Source organism: Rattus norvegicus, chromosome X (assembly GCF_036323735.1).
Source record: "Rattus norvegicus strain BN/NHsdMcwi chromosome X, GRCr8, whole genome shotgun sequence".
Classification (NCBI taxonomy): domain Eukaryota; kingdom Metazoa; phylum Chordata; class Mammalia; order Rodentia; family Muridae; genus Rattus; species Rattus norvegicus.
The window spans coordinates 76,967,544-76,984,436 of NC_086039.1; the positions used below are offsets into that span (position 1 = coordinate 76,967,544).

Below are 16,893 nucleotides of genomic sequence, written 5' to 3' on the forward strand. Positions count from 1 at the left end.
TGTCAAGAATTTAAGAAAATGGTAGTTCTTACCATACACAAACTTTCTGAAGGATTAAAGAAAAGAAAGAACACTTTTTAAACTTGGAAACAAAACTTTAATTAAAGGCCATATTTACTCATTAGCAAAGATGTAAAAATATTAAAAACAAAACTGAAAATCATTATAGATGGGCAATTTATTATCGATGCTTTATAATCGTGGTAAGTTTACCTTCAGAATCCAAAGACGGCTTAACATTATAAAACACTAAATCTATTATACATACATTTTATTCACATTCATGTATTAAGAAAATCTTGAGTAAAAATCTGCATATGCAAAGAAGGACCATGAAGACCCAACATTCAACTGGCAATCCAATCACACTAAGATGAATACTCCTAATGAAATCAGAAAAATAAAATGCATCTAACAAAAAATCTATTACAAGCATCAGACTTATCATGAATAGTTAGAATTATTAAAATCAGGGGGAAAAGTGACCTTGTTCTATTTGTTCTTAAATTATAACACTATTCTGGAGTATTTGTATGTATACAACAAGAAAGGAATGAAAAGTACTGGTTACAAAAGAAATAATCAAATCAACATGATTTTTAGATAATACAAATGTATTCAAAGAAAATTTAAATGCATGTATTCTTCAATACAACATTCCTATTCCTAGTAATGTATCACACAATTTTTGCCAATACGCACAGAACATATGTTCAAAACCTGATTGTAGTCCTATTTCTTATAATGATATGAGAGCTAATCTTAATGCCATCACTAAAATAATGAAAAATAAATTGTTGGTGTGTTAATATAGTGGATAGCTATATGGGAATGAAGATGTATATTTATACAGTGATAACTAATATTTTTAAAACAGTAATAGAACTATATATACCACTGAAAACATGAAAGATATCAATATGCTTTAAGAGTATACATGTCTGATATAATATATAAAGAATGCACTTAAGTCATAACTGTCAACTTTTAAATAGTAGCATCCATAGTAAAGGAAAAGAAGAATTTAATTGATAATGTTTTACAGTCTTTCTTAAGCCAAGTAGAAGTCTCTCAGGAATGTTCTACTCTTTTTCTAAACTTTCTCAAGAGGGAAAGACTTTAAACAGGACATTATAGGACTTAAAAAAAGAATTTAGAATTAAAAGTGATTTTTTGGCATAGAGTATTTATTTAATAAATTATTATTTACTAAGGCACCTATTTTAATTGAGAAATCTATATCAATACAGAAGTTTGTCTCGAAAACATTACATAAAACAATCATATGCTATTATATTGCATTTCCGTTTTATAGCTTTTCAAAAATCACTAAGATTGAAAGAATTCACTGTATATGAATAAAGAAGCTTTAGTTTAAAGTAGAATTCGACTTGCTATGAAAAATTTGTGAGAGTTTATTATTTAAACTTATAGTAAGTTTTCTAAATTCAGAAGTTCAGAAGCTATTCTATTACAAATGCTACCAACCAGGTTATATAATTCTCTTGATGAACAAGAGTAGAGGTTGAAAACATACAGGTAAGAAGAGGAAGAAAACAAGAGTTTCAGGCAGAGGGGCTGGGCACTCTTTTAGAGATGGCTCAGTGGTTATTAGCATTTTGCCTGTCCTGCAGCAGACCAAAGTTCAGTTCCCAGCACCTCTGTCAGCTAGCTCACAACCACGCTAACTCCATTTTCAGAGGATCTGACTTTCCTTTGGCCTCTGTGAGTACCTGCATTCATGTGACCATACCCAGACACAAATACACATACAAACATATTCAAGTCATTACAAATAAATTCTTATTTACAAATACATTTCTTTTTAAGAAAGTGCTCCACTAATAGTTGTTCTAGCATAAAACAGTGGTACCAGTATGAGAGACTGTCTATGTATTTGATAAATGGCATTATGCTTCCAACTTTCCGGCTTTATAAGCTTTCAGTACGTTAGTTAATACTGTGTGTAGGGAGGTAAATTTGAGAGCAAAAGAATCAGACTCAAGATCATCTAAACTAAAAGCAACTTTAGAGATAAGTTTACTAATTTAAAACACAAACCTATTGATCATTGGTTCTCATCCTTCCTAATGCTGTGACCCTTTAATATATAGTTCATGGAGTGGTGACTCCCAACCATAAAATTATTTTTGTTGCTACTTCAGAACTGTAATTGTGCTACTGTTTTGAACTATATCGACAAGCAGGATACCTGATATGTGACCCCTGTGAAAGGTTCCTTCAACACCACTGAAAGGGTTCACGACCCACAGGTTGAGAACTGCTAGGGCCGGATATGTATGTAGTAACAAAGGAATACAGAAACAAAGAGGTACTCAAATGCAGCTTATCTCTTAGGTCAGGGAATCTCAGAATTGGTCTTCATATGGTACGGAAAGAAGGACCTCAAAACTACATTTCATACTTCTTGTAAAAGACAGCATTCTGTTGATTTTACAAGCCATAAATTACATATGCACTGGCAGGGGACCAACGTAATGGGTAAATGTGAAATACTGTAAACACTGGGAACTAAAGCAGTAAAGAGACTACACCATTTACTGAACTTCAGCAAGGCTGACTTAACTGATTAGACTTTCCATGACTGGAGAGCTTGGAATTTTACAGGTCCAGGGCCTAACTACAATATGTCTTGGGCTATCTTTAGTCCCCTTAACAGCCATTCCTTGCCCACCTCTGTCTGGCCTAACATCCTGTGACTAACAGATAAAACCTTTTGAAATGTATTAACATACCAGCAGCTTTCACCAACCAAAAAGCTAAAAGTGTTCTCAGATAGACATGAGGGTTATAGCTGAGATTTTTCTACTGTGCTGTACCCTCCTATCTGATGTCTCCAATGAGCAAAAGAGCCCTGATGTATAACTTTCTTCTGTTGCTATAAAAAATCCACTAAAGTATTAGCAGTTTGGGGTAATGTGAATCTATGTTCCTAAGCCATGGTTAATCATACTTGGCTTCAGAATTAAATTATGTCATTCGCTTTGGAGCGAGGGTAGTTGTTTATGTTGACGGTGTCTTGATAAAAACACAACATTGTATATCAATGCTGGCAAGTCTGATCCTGATAATATGAGTTGTCTTGCTTTAAGATTTAAAGTGATTCATAAGATCTGTAATGACTAACAGCTATTGTTAAGGAGCTAGCTATTTCTGTGTGCAATACAGCCCCAGGTGATACCAGTCCTTCATTCCCTTTTTGAACTTAAGAGTATGTTCAGTACTTATTATCTACTTCATTGGTCTGTAACCTCCCTCAAGTCAGAATGCCTAAAAATATTATAGCAACAGGTAATGTGTCCAGAAAAATACACATAGTAAAATTCAAAACTGTGATTCTTAAAACAACAATCTTAAAGCCTTTACTAAGTCCACACATTAGCATTCATCTGAATTAGGAGTTACTTTGCATTGGTATTTAGGTTCTCATTATGTGTGACCTCTGGTCCCAGATCAAAAGCTGCTAAAAGATGGACGTAGTGTGTTTAATTTCATGTATCTACTACACGATTTGGTCTATAATAAAGATGCCAATTCAAGTATACTAATAATTAACTACTAACAGAAAGTCATTTGCTCATTCTTTGTCTACAATGGGACCAGTGTTGTGTATGCAAATGAGCATATGAGGATAAATGGTCCCATTCCCCACGAATTCATAGTCTAAAGAAAGAGTTAAGTAATGTTCCTTCCAAGGGTAGAGATGCTTAAAGAAAGGGTAAAAGGATGCAGAAAGGAACAGGAGTAACTGGTAGAAAACACTAACACTAGTCCTAAGATTCCTAGACTACAGAAGGGAAGGCTATCAGTTTAAACTAGGAAACAAAGTTCCTGTTAATGAATCACACTTGAATTTCATTAGTAAAATGACTTATAGGTGCCGTAATAAGGGAGGTGCGGCAGAATGGGCCACAGGGGTAGCCCTTAATTATCTATCTACTAATTTTTCATTCCTTTAATTAACCTAACACTAAAACCTATGCATGCATGTCACAGAAATTAAATCTGGCTTTAATTAAAAATTTAAAGTGAGCTTTACCATTGTACAAAGAGTAGATTAATATACTTAACAAAGACGGAAAAGTTACAAGGGCAACTAAATTATTTAATCACAGCCAATCTTCCTACAGTACAATGAGAATTTTACATTTTATAAAAGGGTAAGGTGTTCTTCAAATTTTACTTCAGGTTATTTATGGAAGGTAGTCTGAGTTCATATTATTTCCTACCTCTATATTTTGTGTGTGTGTAGGGGAGGCCTAGTTTACACAAAAATGAACCAAGATGAGTATTCATATGGTTTGGATCAAATTAAACCTTACTACTGTACATAACAGACTAAAGAGCAGTTTACTGTTATTAGGTACAGAAGTTACTTATACTGATTTTTTTAGAAGTATTATACAACACAGTTTTCTAGACCTGACTTGACTGCTGTACATACACAAGAGCACCCAGAAGCCTGTACAATATCTACAAAAGTTCAAGCCCATTAAAAAACAGGTACTGATAGGAGAGGAACTACTGAGGCCCCACCTCTAGGAGGTACTGGTAGTTGAGGCTATTGGAGTTGGGGGAATCACTTTTCTTTCAATGGTTGTTACTGCTAGGTTGCCCATGCCTGAGTGGTTGAGGCCACAGCCATATAAATAGGAACAGCACTAATTGGACTCTGTGAGTTAAAAAAAATGAGCATGTTTATACTTTTTATTGAAAAAATAGTAACCACATATTTTCCTATTGGGAATACAAGGCAGGCTAGACAAAGTAAAAGTAACCTGCCTCTATATTTTCAGAACAAGAAATAAAAACTTCCAGAGCTACTGCTTCTAATCCTTTCAAACTTTCTAGGAAAGGAGCTAATAAGTTTTAAGGTATTCAAATCTCTCATACTTCAGAGTATGTTCAAAAGTTTGGAAGGCACTACCATTTCCTTTTACATTAAAAATACTTTTCTAGGGTTGAAAGGTTAGATAATCATGCCTCCCAAATGAGCCAAGTGGATGGCAGGGGATGAATGTCATGCCTTAATTCAGAAGATTGTTGTTTTAAGGGACTTGGGAAATAAAACTGATCTTTTGACTCAGAGTTCAGTGCTCTTCACTTTATGCTACTATAATCCATATATATATGTGTGTGTGTGTATATATATATATATATATATACATATACACACACACACACACACACACACACTCACTAAACTATTGACTATTCTTTTACATGTAGTAGAAACTTGGGTCTTTCTTGGTCATCTTTTCATGAGTTGCACCCTTCCCCGATACTAGCATTTTAATTTTCAGCTTATCTTGGCTAGTGCCATATAAGTTACATTAGCAAGATTTTCTGTCTGACATAGAATTTAACCCATCAAAAAATTTACCTGAATTTCAGGCTTATAAACTAATAGTGCCAAACGAGCTTCTAACAGAACCATTACCATTACCCCCGGTTTATCTTTTTGCTAGCTTGGAGTGGAAGAAAAAAAATCAATTTATTCTCTTTTCTCTAAAGCCAACCTCTGGAAGAAGTAAAAATTACAACAACATGGAGCTGCTGTGATGGAATTATAGTAGTGAAAAAAAAAAAAAAAAAACCTGTGTTCATGACGTCACCAGGCAGCTTTATTCTTAGCCCCTACTAACTGCCTAAGTGGCCACACAGGTTTGGTTGGACTTCACGGCTTCAAGAATAACCTGAGTTTCCTCAAGTGTTAAATTAACATACAGCGGGAACAGATAGAAAGCACAGTTAGTTCGGAGGGTTCCTAGCAATCGCTCAACCTCATCACCAGTCACCTGCAGTCATTAAAGGGCAGTTTGCCAAAAGCTGTTTGGCCACGTACGCATTGAGAACCTACATCTCCCTGAGCCATAGGCAAACTCCAGTCGCCTCCCCTCGGTTCTGACACCATTCCCTGTCAATTTCAAAGAGGCCAAAATTGACTGATATGGCAGGTGTCAGAAATTCTCAGCAAGAGGCGGTACGGGTTCAATTATCTCCGTCTGTCCACAGGCTGCTCTGACCCTCCCCACATTCGAGGATGGCGGCGGCGGCGGCGGCGGCGGCGGCGGCGGCGGCGGCGGCGGTGGAGGCGAGGAGGAGAAAAAAAAAAAAGCCAACCCCAGGCGGCTGGAGCCTACCCATCGGTGCCACAGCGCCCTCGCCCCACGTGCGGGACCAAAAGGTCAAGCTCCTGGGCGTGTCCCCGGCCCCCTGCCTTCGCCCTCCCCCGGCCCCCAAGGCCCGGGTAGCACCTTGACCGACGGAAAGGATACTCTCCATGTTCGACATGATCTCTCCAGTTCACCGGGTGGGAGGAAGGGGAGGGGCCGGTAACACTCAGGACAGGGGTCGGGCACCCGCGAGTCGCGGGTCGTGGGTCGCTCGGACGCGCAGAAGATAGCAGTTGATGCTGGTTTCGAGGGATCCTAGCCCACTTCCTGTTTCGGTTTGGAACCCCGTGGTGGGTGGAGTCCCACGAGCCTGAGAGGCGGGACTGGGACGACGCTAACATGGCTGCAGTGAGTAGCTATGGTTAGGAAGGCTCTGGTCGCTTGGGGGCGGTGGAGTCCGAGAACTGAAGCTTAGGTCCCTCCCCCTCAGATGCTTCACGTGCGCTCAGGATAACTGCGCTCAACCTGGTCCGGCATCCCACCAGACTTCTAGTTCTTTCTTTTGTCAACCCGGACGCCGCTTAGCCTTCCGCCCCACCTCGTCCCTCAGATTTCACACTGTCCTGGGCGTCCCTCATCCCTTTCTCTCAGAGCTTAAGTCTTAAAGGATGAAGACAAAGGTATAGGACTTTTAAAGTACTTTTTAAAAATTCTGACAGTGTAAAAGAACGGCTCGAGGAGTTAGTGTGGGTGGTAATGTTGAGTTTTTTGAAAGGATCTTGAGCCTTAGAGTTGTAGGGTTGAAGGGAAAGAGGGGAAAAGTCAGGCTTTACTTGAGAGATAATGTTGCTATGAAGTTCCTTCTCATATTAGTTGGGTTATTTTTATTTTCCTTTAGCATAGGTGATGTATGGTATAAAATTAATGTAAAATCTCTATAATGGGTAGGAGCGGATCGTGGGGGTGGCAGTAGATAGTGCTTGGCGTGTTTTACGTTCCTTCGACTTTCGGTAATGTCCAGAGATGAATTTATTAGATGCATTCTCTGGACTTAGGAAAAGAGTGAATTTTAAGGATATTTGTGGCTTGTCAATTTCAGTGTCATAGAAAATATATGTACTATGATAGTACTCTGAAAGTTAGTTTAATTATCATAATTGCTAAACTCAAAAGTTTTGTCATTTACCTCATTTTTTAAATTCAACCTGTTGAAATATATGTACAGTGCCATCCACTTTGTATCCTTAGGATAATTTCCTTTTAAACAAAACTGGCTCTAAAAGTGAATATTTTATTAGTTTTTGTTAATGATAGTTGGTCATAAGCTTTAGACTGTTTTCGAACTGTCCGTGCTTCTTTAAAAAAAAAAAAAAAAAAAAAAGGAGAACCCTGCCTCAATACAAAGTTCTGGGAAAGTACAGTCTAGAAATCATTTCAATAGGCAGAACCGTTTAAAGGTTATTTTTAGGTTTGCATCTCTCTTTATAGTTGGAGAACAAGACTTATGAAACTGAAAGCTTTGGAAATTTCATCAGTTCTCTGTGTGCCTTAAACAGTTCATTGCTGGAAAACTTAACTTTGGGGGTTAAAAATAAAGATACGTTTTGAAAGACTTTCCCTTAGCATACTATTTTTAATATCATTCCTTCAGCAAAACCATAAATACTAGAACAATCTACCAAAACTTAAACATATATGAGTTTTTAAAAAGCTATTGTTAGAGTTATATGTGTGCAATCTATAAAAAAACTTACATTTTAAAAATATTTTTCAAACTATAGAATTTTTCAAGAAGCATCTTCTTGGTATAAGATCATTTTGTAAAAAGAAATATTTGTTTGTAGAGAGTATTTGCTGTTGCTGTCTGTCTGGAGTAAAAAAAAAAACCTTATAGTCTGTACTAAACACATAGCTTTTTTTTTTTAACTTTATGAGGTCTTTGATGTTTTAAATCCCAAAGTTACCCTCATGATATCTGTTTGTAAAGTGAGTGTTAGAAAGAAATTTAACTTGGCCACAGAAATTAAACTGCTTAAAGTTTATGTGTATTTATTTAGAACAGCTGCTTTTGAAATAAATGGTTGTTAGGCTCATAAAGCTTATTAGAAAAAATATAGAAAATAGACTATAGCTTGAACTGTATTGTGTTTGATACATATTAAAAAGGTATCTGTAAAATATATGCACCAACAATTTTCTGTGTATGATATATAAAATAATTCATTTGTTACCTGTCACCCAACTCAAGGACCAAAACAGCATGTTCTATAAGGTCACCACTGTGTAATTACTACACTTTTCTAATTCCAATCCTTCAATCCTCTTTTCAAAAGCATTCCCTTGTTTGAGTTCATGTATAATTTCCCTGTTTTTTTATTTTTTAACTTTTTTCCAATAATTTATTTTTTATTCACTTTACATCCTCTGTCCTCTCCTTTCAGTCCTACTTTTCCCTTGTTATAGGGGTTTTTATCCCTTGCATTCTCAATCAATATATTTCTTAGGGTAGCCTGCTTTTGACATTTCTTACATAAATTAAATCATACTGCTTTGTGCTCCTGTCTTATTTTGTAAGCCATCATAAAGTTCCTCAATTATGTTCTAATATGTAGTAGTGATGGATTTATTTTTCTGCTCTAAGTATTTTACTGTATGCATTTATACTAATTTATCCATCTTCCTGATGATGGCTATTTAGGTTGTTTCTATGTTGATATAATTTCATGATTGTTCATTCCACATATATTTTGATAGTTTGATAAAAGGTACCTTTCAAAATGCCCAGTGGTGTCTGTAAGAAATAACTTTGTAAACTTTGGAAAATTTACTTACTCATTTTTATTGTATTCATATTTCATTTGTTTTGAATGATCTTGCTTTTTGTTTGTTTGTTTTTGCTTATGTTTCTGCATTGCTACTGGGGGTAGCAAAACCTACTACCCTATCTCATCAAGTACAATGTTTCCTTTTACTATGGTCACGCACAGCTTGTTTGGGTGTCAGGCTAACTATGATATATAGCATCATAAGTTACATGTAGATAAGTAAATATGTTTAATTTCATCTGCTTGTACTTGAAAGGAGGCACTGTAATTTCTATGACTTTTTGCTGAAATAATGGAGATAGAATGAGTTAATTTATGTCAACATAATTTAGTACCTATTACATGTGTGCAAACTTGGCATAAACAAAGATAATATGGGAAGTTGTAATAATAATTCCTATGCAAGTTGAGGTGTTTTCTACATTAATCATGGTCAGTTTTATAATTGAATCAGTTATATGAATAAGAATATTAAGTGAAAATATTTATAAAATAATCTTTGTTTCCTAAACACTAAAATATTAATATTTGATTTGACTGCTTTGTGACAATGTTTTTGAGACTTTTTAGCAAAATTTACTGAAGTGACTAGAAATTGTAATGGTTCATTGCAACTAAGCCCCATTGCAGGAAAGAATAGGAATGCACTAAGAATGGGAATAGTGTATAATTTTTCTCAGATTTTCCTGTTGTTGTTATATCAGGTGGATAATCTGAACTTCTATACATTATGATAGAATAAATTGGAGATGAACCGAAAAGTCTACATTTTACCTATATCACATAGTGGAAATGAATATTCAAATGTATAATCATAAATTCTTTATTGAATTAATACTTTAGTTTAGATGGAATTTAACGGTTTATAAAGGATCTCATAATTACTTCATTTGACAGTTCGTATTCTGTAGTAACCTGGACAGGTATCGTTGACATCTTTACCAATAAGAAAATAATGATTAAAAATAGCAAGAACAACAACCAAAGCTTTTAAAAGATGATTTGCTTAAGCAAGTTTTGAACAAATTGGTCTCCTAGGTTTCTAATGCATTTTTTTTAAATGTACAACAGGTTGGCTGTTCAGGAGTAATCACAAGTGAGATCTCTTCTGTTGCTTGCCTTTTCTATGTTAGGTACTCATTTTATAAGAGAAACAAATTGTCTTAACTGGTGTACAGCCTTTCCAGTTTCTCTGTAGAGAAATAAGTTCAGTTCTAAAAATGCTAGAGAAGTATAAAGTGAGAAGCTTTCTAGTTCATAATAGAAAAACGTTTTGTTCTGCCATTTCAGATTTCATTTGCAAATTGTACTAGCAAAGAACTATTCAAGTAGCTGATGAAAAAGATTAGAGCTACTGAAGAGATAAAGCTCATTTGCTAAGGCAAATAGAGGTCCAGATGAAAAATAGTTTAAACAGAAGCAATATGGTCAGATGTGGTGTCACAGGCCTAGAAACCTAGCACTCAGCAGTCAGAGGTAAGAGAGGTATTGCTATTGAGGTCATCTTGGTCTACAAAAGAAGGTCTATGTCTGCCAGAGGCACATAGCATGGTGATTTAAAAGTATTCCCCTGAAATAAATAAAATTAACAAAACTAAGACAAACAAAAGGATTAGGTCTGATTGGTTGACATAGGTGACCTAAAAATCATTCAGTTTATGTTTAGAAAATGAGAAATGGATCCAGGAAACCAGATGAAAAGTTGATTGCAAGATTCACATGACTTTAAAGAGAAAAATAAACATTTGATCATTAATAATATATAGATATTTATTCTTTGTGTTAAGATTTCATTCTTATTAAATAAGAAAGGGTGATAGTTGATGGTTATATCTATATATTATCAGAAGAATATTTATAGTAACCTCTAATTCTCGCAGAGCAATCAAGACTTAAAAATTTCCCTGTCAGAAGACCTTTTGAATACTTGAATAATCAAAATAAAATTACACTTTACTACTAAAAGATTTGATTGATTCTTAAAAGATGATAAGGAAGAATAAAGCATTTGCTGTTATTAGAGATACTTTATACTTTAGAATGATTCCACATTAATTTTGGAAATTGCATGATTGAAAAATTCTTCAATATGAGAATAAATGTGCAGAGAAACCCATTATTAAATAAACTCTTTTCTTTATTATTTTATCATACAGGCACTGTTTGAAGAAAATTGTTAAGTGGAGAAGTAAAAAGAGATTTTTTTTGAGAAGTGTGGACGAAGACAAAGTAAGGAAAAGATAGCTCTTTTAAAAAACTGTCTCGAATTCTTATATTCCATTTTAGTAGGCATTGAATCTGTACATTTACCTATAGTTAATTAATTTCTTTAATACTTGTTATGACTATACAATTCTTTATCCTAGACTAATTCTCCAATTAGAACTCTATCAAAGTCATTCACATGTTTCTTACTATTTGATCTGGTAAATTGATTAGAGCAATATCTAAAACTCTTAATAAATATTTGAGTCATAAAGATCAGAAGACCAGATGAAAAATATTTAAACATAAGCAATATGGTCATGTGTGCTGTCACAGACCTAGAAACTTAGCACTTAGGAGACAGAGGCAAGAGAAGTGCTGCATGGTTCTAATAGATCCACACATTTTATCTCTGGGTAAAGGTTTCTAAGATGGTGCCTAGGTATTTGATGCTGGATACTTATTTCTGGTCTCAATTTGCACCCTTCTCTCCAAGTTATAATAACCAAAATTTGTCTCCAGATATCAGCAAATATTCCTTGAGGGACAAAATTATTCCCAGTTCTAGAGTTATTAGTCAAACTTTACAATTGTATAATAATTGCCTATATATTAATATATTAATATAATGACAACAGTAATAGCAAGAGAAACATGTCATACTGATTTTGCTCATACATATTACAGTAAGAACAAAGTAATATCACCATGTCTAGCTTTTAAAATTTTACATATATATATATATGTGTGTGTGTGTATATATATAATTCTAATTCATGTATATATATATATATATAATTCTAATTCACGTGTGTGTGTGTATGTGTGTGTGTGTGTGTGTGTTTGTGTTTTGATGGGTGTACATGCACCTGTATGTGAATGTGTACTGTGGAGGCCAAAAGCTGGTCTTCAGTGCCTTTACTCTTAATTTTTTTAGAGACAGAATTTAATCCTAAACCACCAGTTCTCACTAATTCCTGTTAGTCTAGGTAGCGAGCTTTCCCCAGAGAGCTTTTGTTTTTGCTTCCTGCATGCTGGGATTACCAGTGGCTACCATGTTTGTATAGCTTGTATTTGGATTCAGTGGATCTAGACTTCAATTCCCAGGCTTGCAGAGCACGCATATTATCCGTCAAGCCATCTCCCCTACCTAGGAAATGGATTTTGAATTTATTCTAACTTCTTTTCACTTTGAAGGCTATTGAAGAGACAGCCATTTGGAATCATTCATTCAGAGATAAGCCTCACTTGGTACATAGTTTATAATCTTCAACAGTTTATTTAACTTACATTGGTTCTGATTTTGTCTGCAGCAGTTTGGAAATTTTTGATAGTTTTATTTTTAAGATGAGATATGATAGTATTAGAAATCTTAAATTAGAAAATTTGAGAAATCATAATAACCTTTGCAGCTTCAAATTAACAGTTACCCATCATTAGGAATGATACATATAAAGAAAAGTAAGAACCATATGACATAAATATGTGGTTCATTAGAAAAGGTAGACATATCCGTTGAGTTTATTTCAACAAAGAATTAATGTCTAAAGAGGCCTTCTCTAGAGAAGGCCTTCTAAAAAGTACTGTAAAGGTTTTAATCAGAAAGAACAGACTATTAATAATATATATGCAAATAACAGGTCTACATTTATTGAATTAAAGTGAATAAAATTAGTAACATTGAGGAGCATATTTGAATTTATATTTATTCAGTCTCCATAAAGAAGTGCAGATAGTCCATTTTATAGCATATTATTTCACTATTGTATGATTGTCTTTCATATTTATGAAACTTTTCCGTGAGACTCCCAAAGCTCCATCTAATGTGCTGGGACATTTATACTAGGTTCCTTTCTACAAGCATAACAGAGTATCATTAATAGTGTCAGGGATTGGTTCTTGCCCATGGGATGGGTCTCAAGTTGGGGCAGTTATTAGATGACTCTTCCCTTAGTCTCTGTTCTAATATTGTGCCTACACATCTTGTAGGCAGATCACATTTTGGTTTGGAGGTTTTGTTGGTTGTTTGCTTTCCTTATCCCTCCACTGGGAATCCTGCCTGGCTGCAGGGAGTGGCCACTTCAATATCCATATAGCCCACTGCTAGTAGTCTCAGTTGGAGTTGCCCCCAAAGACAGTGTGGGGCTTCTCCCCTATCCCAGGTCTCTGGCACATCCTAGAGACTGCTCTCCCCCCTCCCCACTGATCTCCCTTTTCTTTCCCCTGCTCATCTTACATATGATCTTCCCCTCACCTACCCATCCCCTTTTCCACCTAGTTTCCTCCTTCAGTTGACCTCCGAAGTCTATTTTGTTTCCCCTTTTAAGAAAGATTCAAGCTTCCTCCATTGGGCTTTCCTTGTTATTTGGCTTCTTTGGGTCTGTGGGTTATAGCATGTCTGTCCTCTACTTCATGGCTAATGTTTACTTATAAGTGAATACATTCAATACATGTCCTTTTGGAACTGGGTTACCTCACTCAGGTTGATAATTTCTAGTTCCACCCATTTTCCTGCAAAATTCATAATGTCCTTGTTCTTAATCAGCTATGCAAATTTTTAAAATTTAAGAAAATATAAAGAATTGTTTATAAGGAATTTTCATTCTTTCCAAGAAACTAAGTTTCTTTAAAAATAAATGAAGCACCATAATGCAGTTAAAGTTTTGCTTGACTGTACACAAGAATATTCTCATCTCCATCCTGTAACAATTAATTTCATAAGGTGTTATACATTATTTTCGGTATATAAGTGTTGATTCTAAAACAGTATATACTTTGTGATTTAAAACATATGTAGATATTTTACTTAGATGTCTAGTTGTCATACCCATTTTCAACATTATTTTCATATCTACCTATATAATGTATCAATATTTGTATATAATTTACCCCAAAATAATGAATTTATACTTATTCATTCAACCTTTATGAACATTTAACTTGCTTTCCTCTTGTTTTCAATCATAAGCAGCTTTGCAGTTACTCATTGTGGTATGTGTCTCACTATCTATCTGTAAGACTTATGAGTATAGTAGAATGTTGGGTCACAGTAAAATAACTATTCTAAGGAGAGTAAAGCAAATACTATTTAATAGAATAAAAGGTTTTCTTGTCTGGAAATTAAAATTCAGGAAATAGTTACATTCCCATTAATTTTATGGAAAGTCTGTCTTTCATTTAAAAATGTGATCTCAGAAGTTAGAAATACATGCTTACTACGTAGACACTAAAATGAAATATTTCCTACTGCATGTTCATCACTGAATAACTAAGAAACAGAATGTGTTGTCCACAGAAACTATGGGTCTCATCTAGAATGGCTTTCATTCTGATCTCATTCATTTAGAATGAAAGACTATCTCTAGGAAACAATTGGTGTATTAGACAAAGGATTATACTGTGTAAGCCTATTAGATTGTCTGTTTCATTCAAATAGGCCTGATATAAAGAGTACTTCATAGTTTTTCATACTCTCTGACTCTCATAAGACCATTGTTTGGAGCTTATCATTGATTTACTGAAAATTAATTTTTCATGTACAAGTAGATGTAATGTCATGACACAAATATGACTAAGAATGAGACAATAATATGTTACTTAACTAATAAACCTGTTATTTCCCAGTTATTATGTTTCTACTAGGGTGGCATTCTGATTAGTTTGCTTTCTAAGGACAGTATACCAAACATAGTGTGTTTATGTTATGAATAGCCCAAAATTTTTCACTGTATCATATTGGTGTTACAGGAAACAACTTCTATTTTTTATTATTATTTTAAATGTATGAAACATTTTTACCTATAGAAATAAAGGAAGCACTTCAAATATCATGTCATGTCTAAAACAGAGTAGGGAAATCTTTTGAAGTTTTCAGTCATAAGAAAATGAACTCACATACATTAGGGAATTCACAGATCCATATTACACTCAGGAGCTTACCTTGCTGCCTATATCTGATGTCCAGGTTCAATTTCAGTTGTGGAAGCTTTCTTTGTATAAAAGCTCTTTATGTATTCTTACTATATCAAAATAGTAAAAGTCAAGGGATAACTGTGTTTAATCAAATTACTCAATATATTTCAGGTAACTCTTGATTTATATATTTTTGTATTTGAGCCATTCATCTTAGAGATTAATAGCAATGATTCTTGTAAAACATGTTAAGTTGTAAAGAATTATGATAGAAACGAAATTAATTTAGGATAGGATTTGACCTAAATTAGAACTAGAAAGTAGTTTTTAGTAAGAAACAGTAATTGTTTGCTTAAGGTCCTGGAATGAAGAAGTACCTGGGAATGTTGCAAATTGTTGTTCATTTTATGTGATATGGAGAACAAAGATGTGTTGTATTTAATAACTTAGTTTCAGAGAAGCTCTGCTTCTCTACATTTGTGATAAAGGCATAGAATGTCCAAAGACTTGTTGTTTAGGATAAGCTAGGTGCCAATAATTATAGAGAAAGGAAGGAGGCTTCCGGTCTCCACCTGTGCCCTGGAGTTAACCCTGTGGCACAGCTCTCCTTACCCAAATCCTGGCTGAAGAGAGCTGGCTCCAGGAGTGCTATACTCCTTTTTTTTTAATTATTCTTTTATTTTTTTATCTTTATTAACTTGAGTATTTCTTATTTACATTTCGATTGTTATTCCCTTTCCTGGTTTCTGGGCCAGCATTCCCCTACCCCCCCTTCTATATGGGTGTTCCCCTCCCCATCCTTCCCCCACTACCACCCTCCCCCCAACAATCACGTTTACTGGGGTTTCAGTCTTGGCAGGACCAAGGGCTTCCCCTTACACTGGTGCTCTTACTAGGCTATTCATTGCTACCTATGAGGTCAGAGCCCAGGGTCAGTCCATGTATAATTTTGGGGTAGTGGCTTAGTCCTGGAAGCTCTGGTTGTTGGCATTATTGTTCATATGGGGTCTCGAGCCCCTTCAAGCTCTTTCAGTCCTTTCTCTGATTCCTTCAATGGTGGTCCCATTCTCAGTTCAGTGGTTTAATGATGGCATTCACCTATGTATTTGCTGTATTCTGGCTGTGTCTCTCAGGAGAGATCTACATCCGGTTCCTGTCAGCCTGCACTTCTTTGCTTCATCCATCTTATCTAATTGGGTGGCTGTATATGTATGGGCCACATGTGGGGCAGGCTCTGAATGGGCGTTCCTTCTACCTCTGTTTTAAACTTTGCCTCCATATTCCCTTCCAAGGGTATTCTTGTTCCCCTTTTAAAGAAGGAGTAAAGGATTCACATTTTGGTCATCCCTCTTGAGTTTCATGTATTCTGTGCATCTAGGGCAATTCAAGCATTTGGGCTAATAACCACTTATCAATGAGTACATACCATGTGTGTTTTTCTGTGATTGGGTTACCTCACTCAGGATGATATTTTCCAGTTCCATCCATTTGCCTACGAATTTCATAAAGTTATTGTTTTTGATAGCTGAATAATATTCCATTGTGTAGATGTACCACATTGTCTGTATCCATTCCTCTGTTGAAGGACATCTGGGTTCTTTCCAGCTTCTGGCTATTATAAATAAGGCTGCTATGAACATAGTGAAGCATGTGTCTTTGTTGTATGTTGGGGCATCTTTTGGGTATATGCCCAAGAGAGGTAAAGCTGGTTCCTCAGGTAGTGCAATGTCCAATTTTCTGAGGAACCTCCAGACTGATTTTTCAGAATGGTTGTACCAGTCTGCAATCCCACCAACAATGGAGGAGTGTTCCTC

General features: G+C 35.2%; 2 protein-coding genes across 5 annotated transcripts in view; one reads left to right on the forward strand and one right to left on the reverse strand.

Annotated features, from left to right (window-relative positions):
• The window catches only part of Chmp1b2 (charged multivesicular body protein 1B2), a 40,825-nt gene extending 34,350 nt beyond the window's left edge, over nt 1-6,475 (reverse strand). Inside the window, exon 1 of the mRNA NM_001134589.1 lies at nt 6,300-6,475. Coding sequence (NP_001128061.1) covers nt 6,300-6,315 — 16 coding nt within the window. The 5' untranslated portion in view covers nt 6,316-6,475. The remainder of the gene's footprint in view (nt 1-6,299) is intronic.
• A 50-nt stretch (nt 6,476-6,525) lies between these two features.
• The window catches only part of Tent5d (terminal nucleotidyltransferase 5D), a 68,238-nt gene continuing 57,870 nt past the window's right edge, over nt 6,526-16,893 (forward strand). For all 4 annotated transcript variants that reach the window (XM_008773338.4, XM_063279893.1, XM_063279894.1 and 1 more), the window contains exons 1-2: nt 6,526-6,817; nt 11,119-11,191. The gene's annotated coding sequence lies outside the window, so the exon portion shown is untranslated. The remainder of the gene's footprint in view (nt 6,818-11,118; nt 11,192-16,893) is intronic.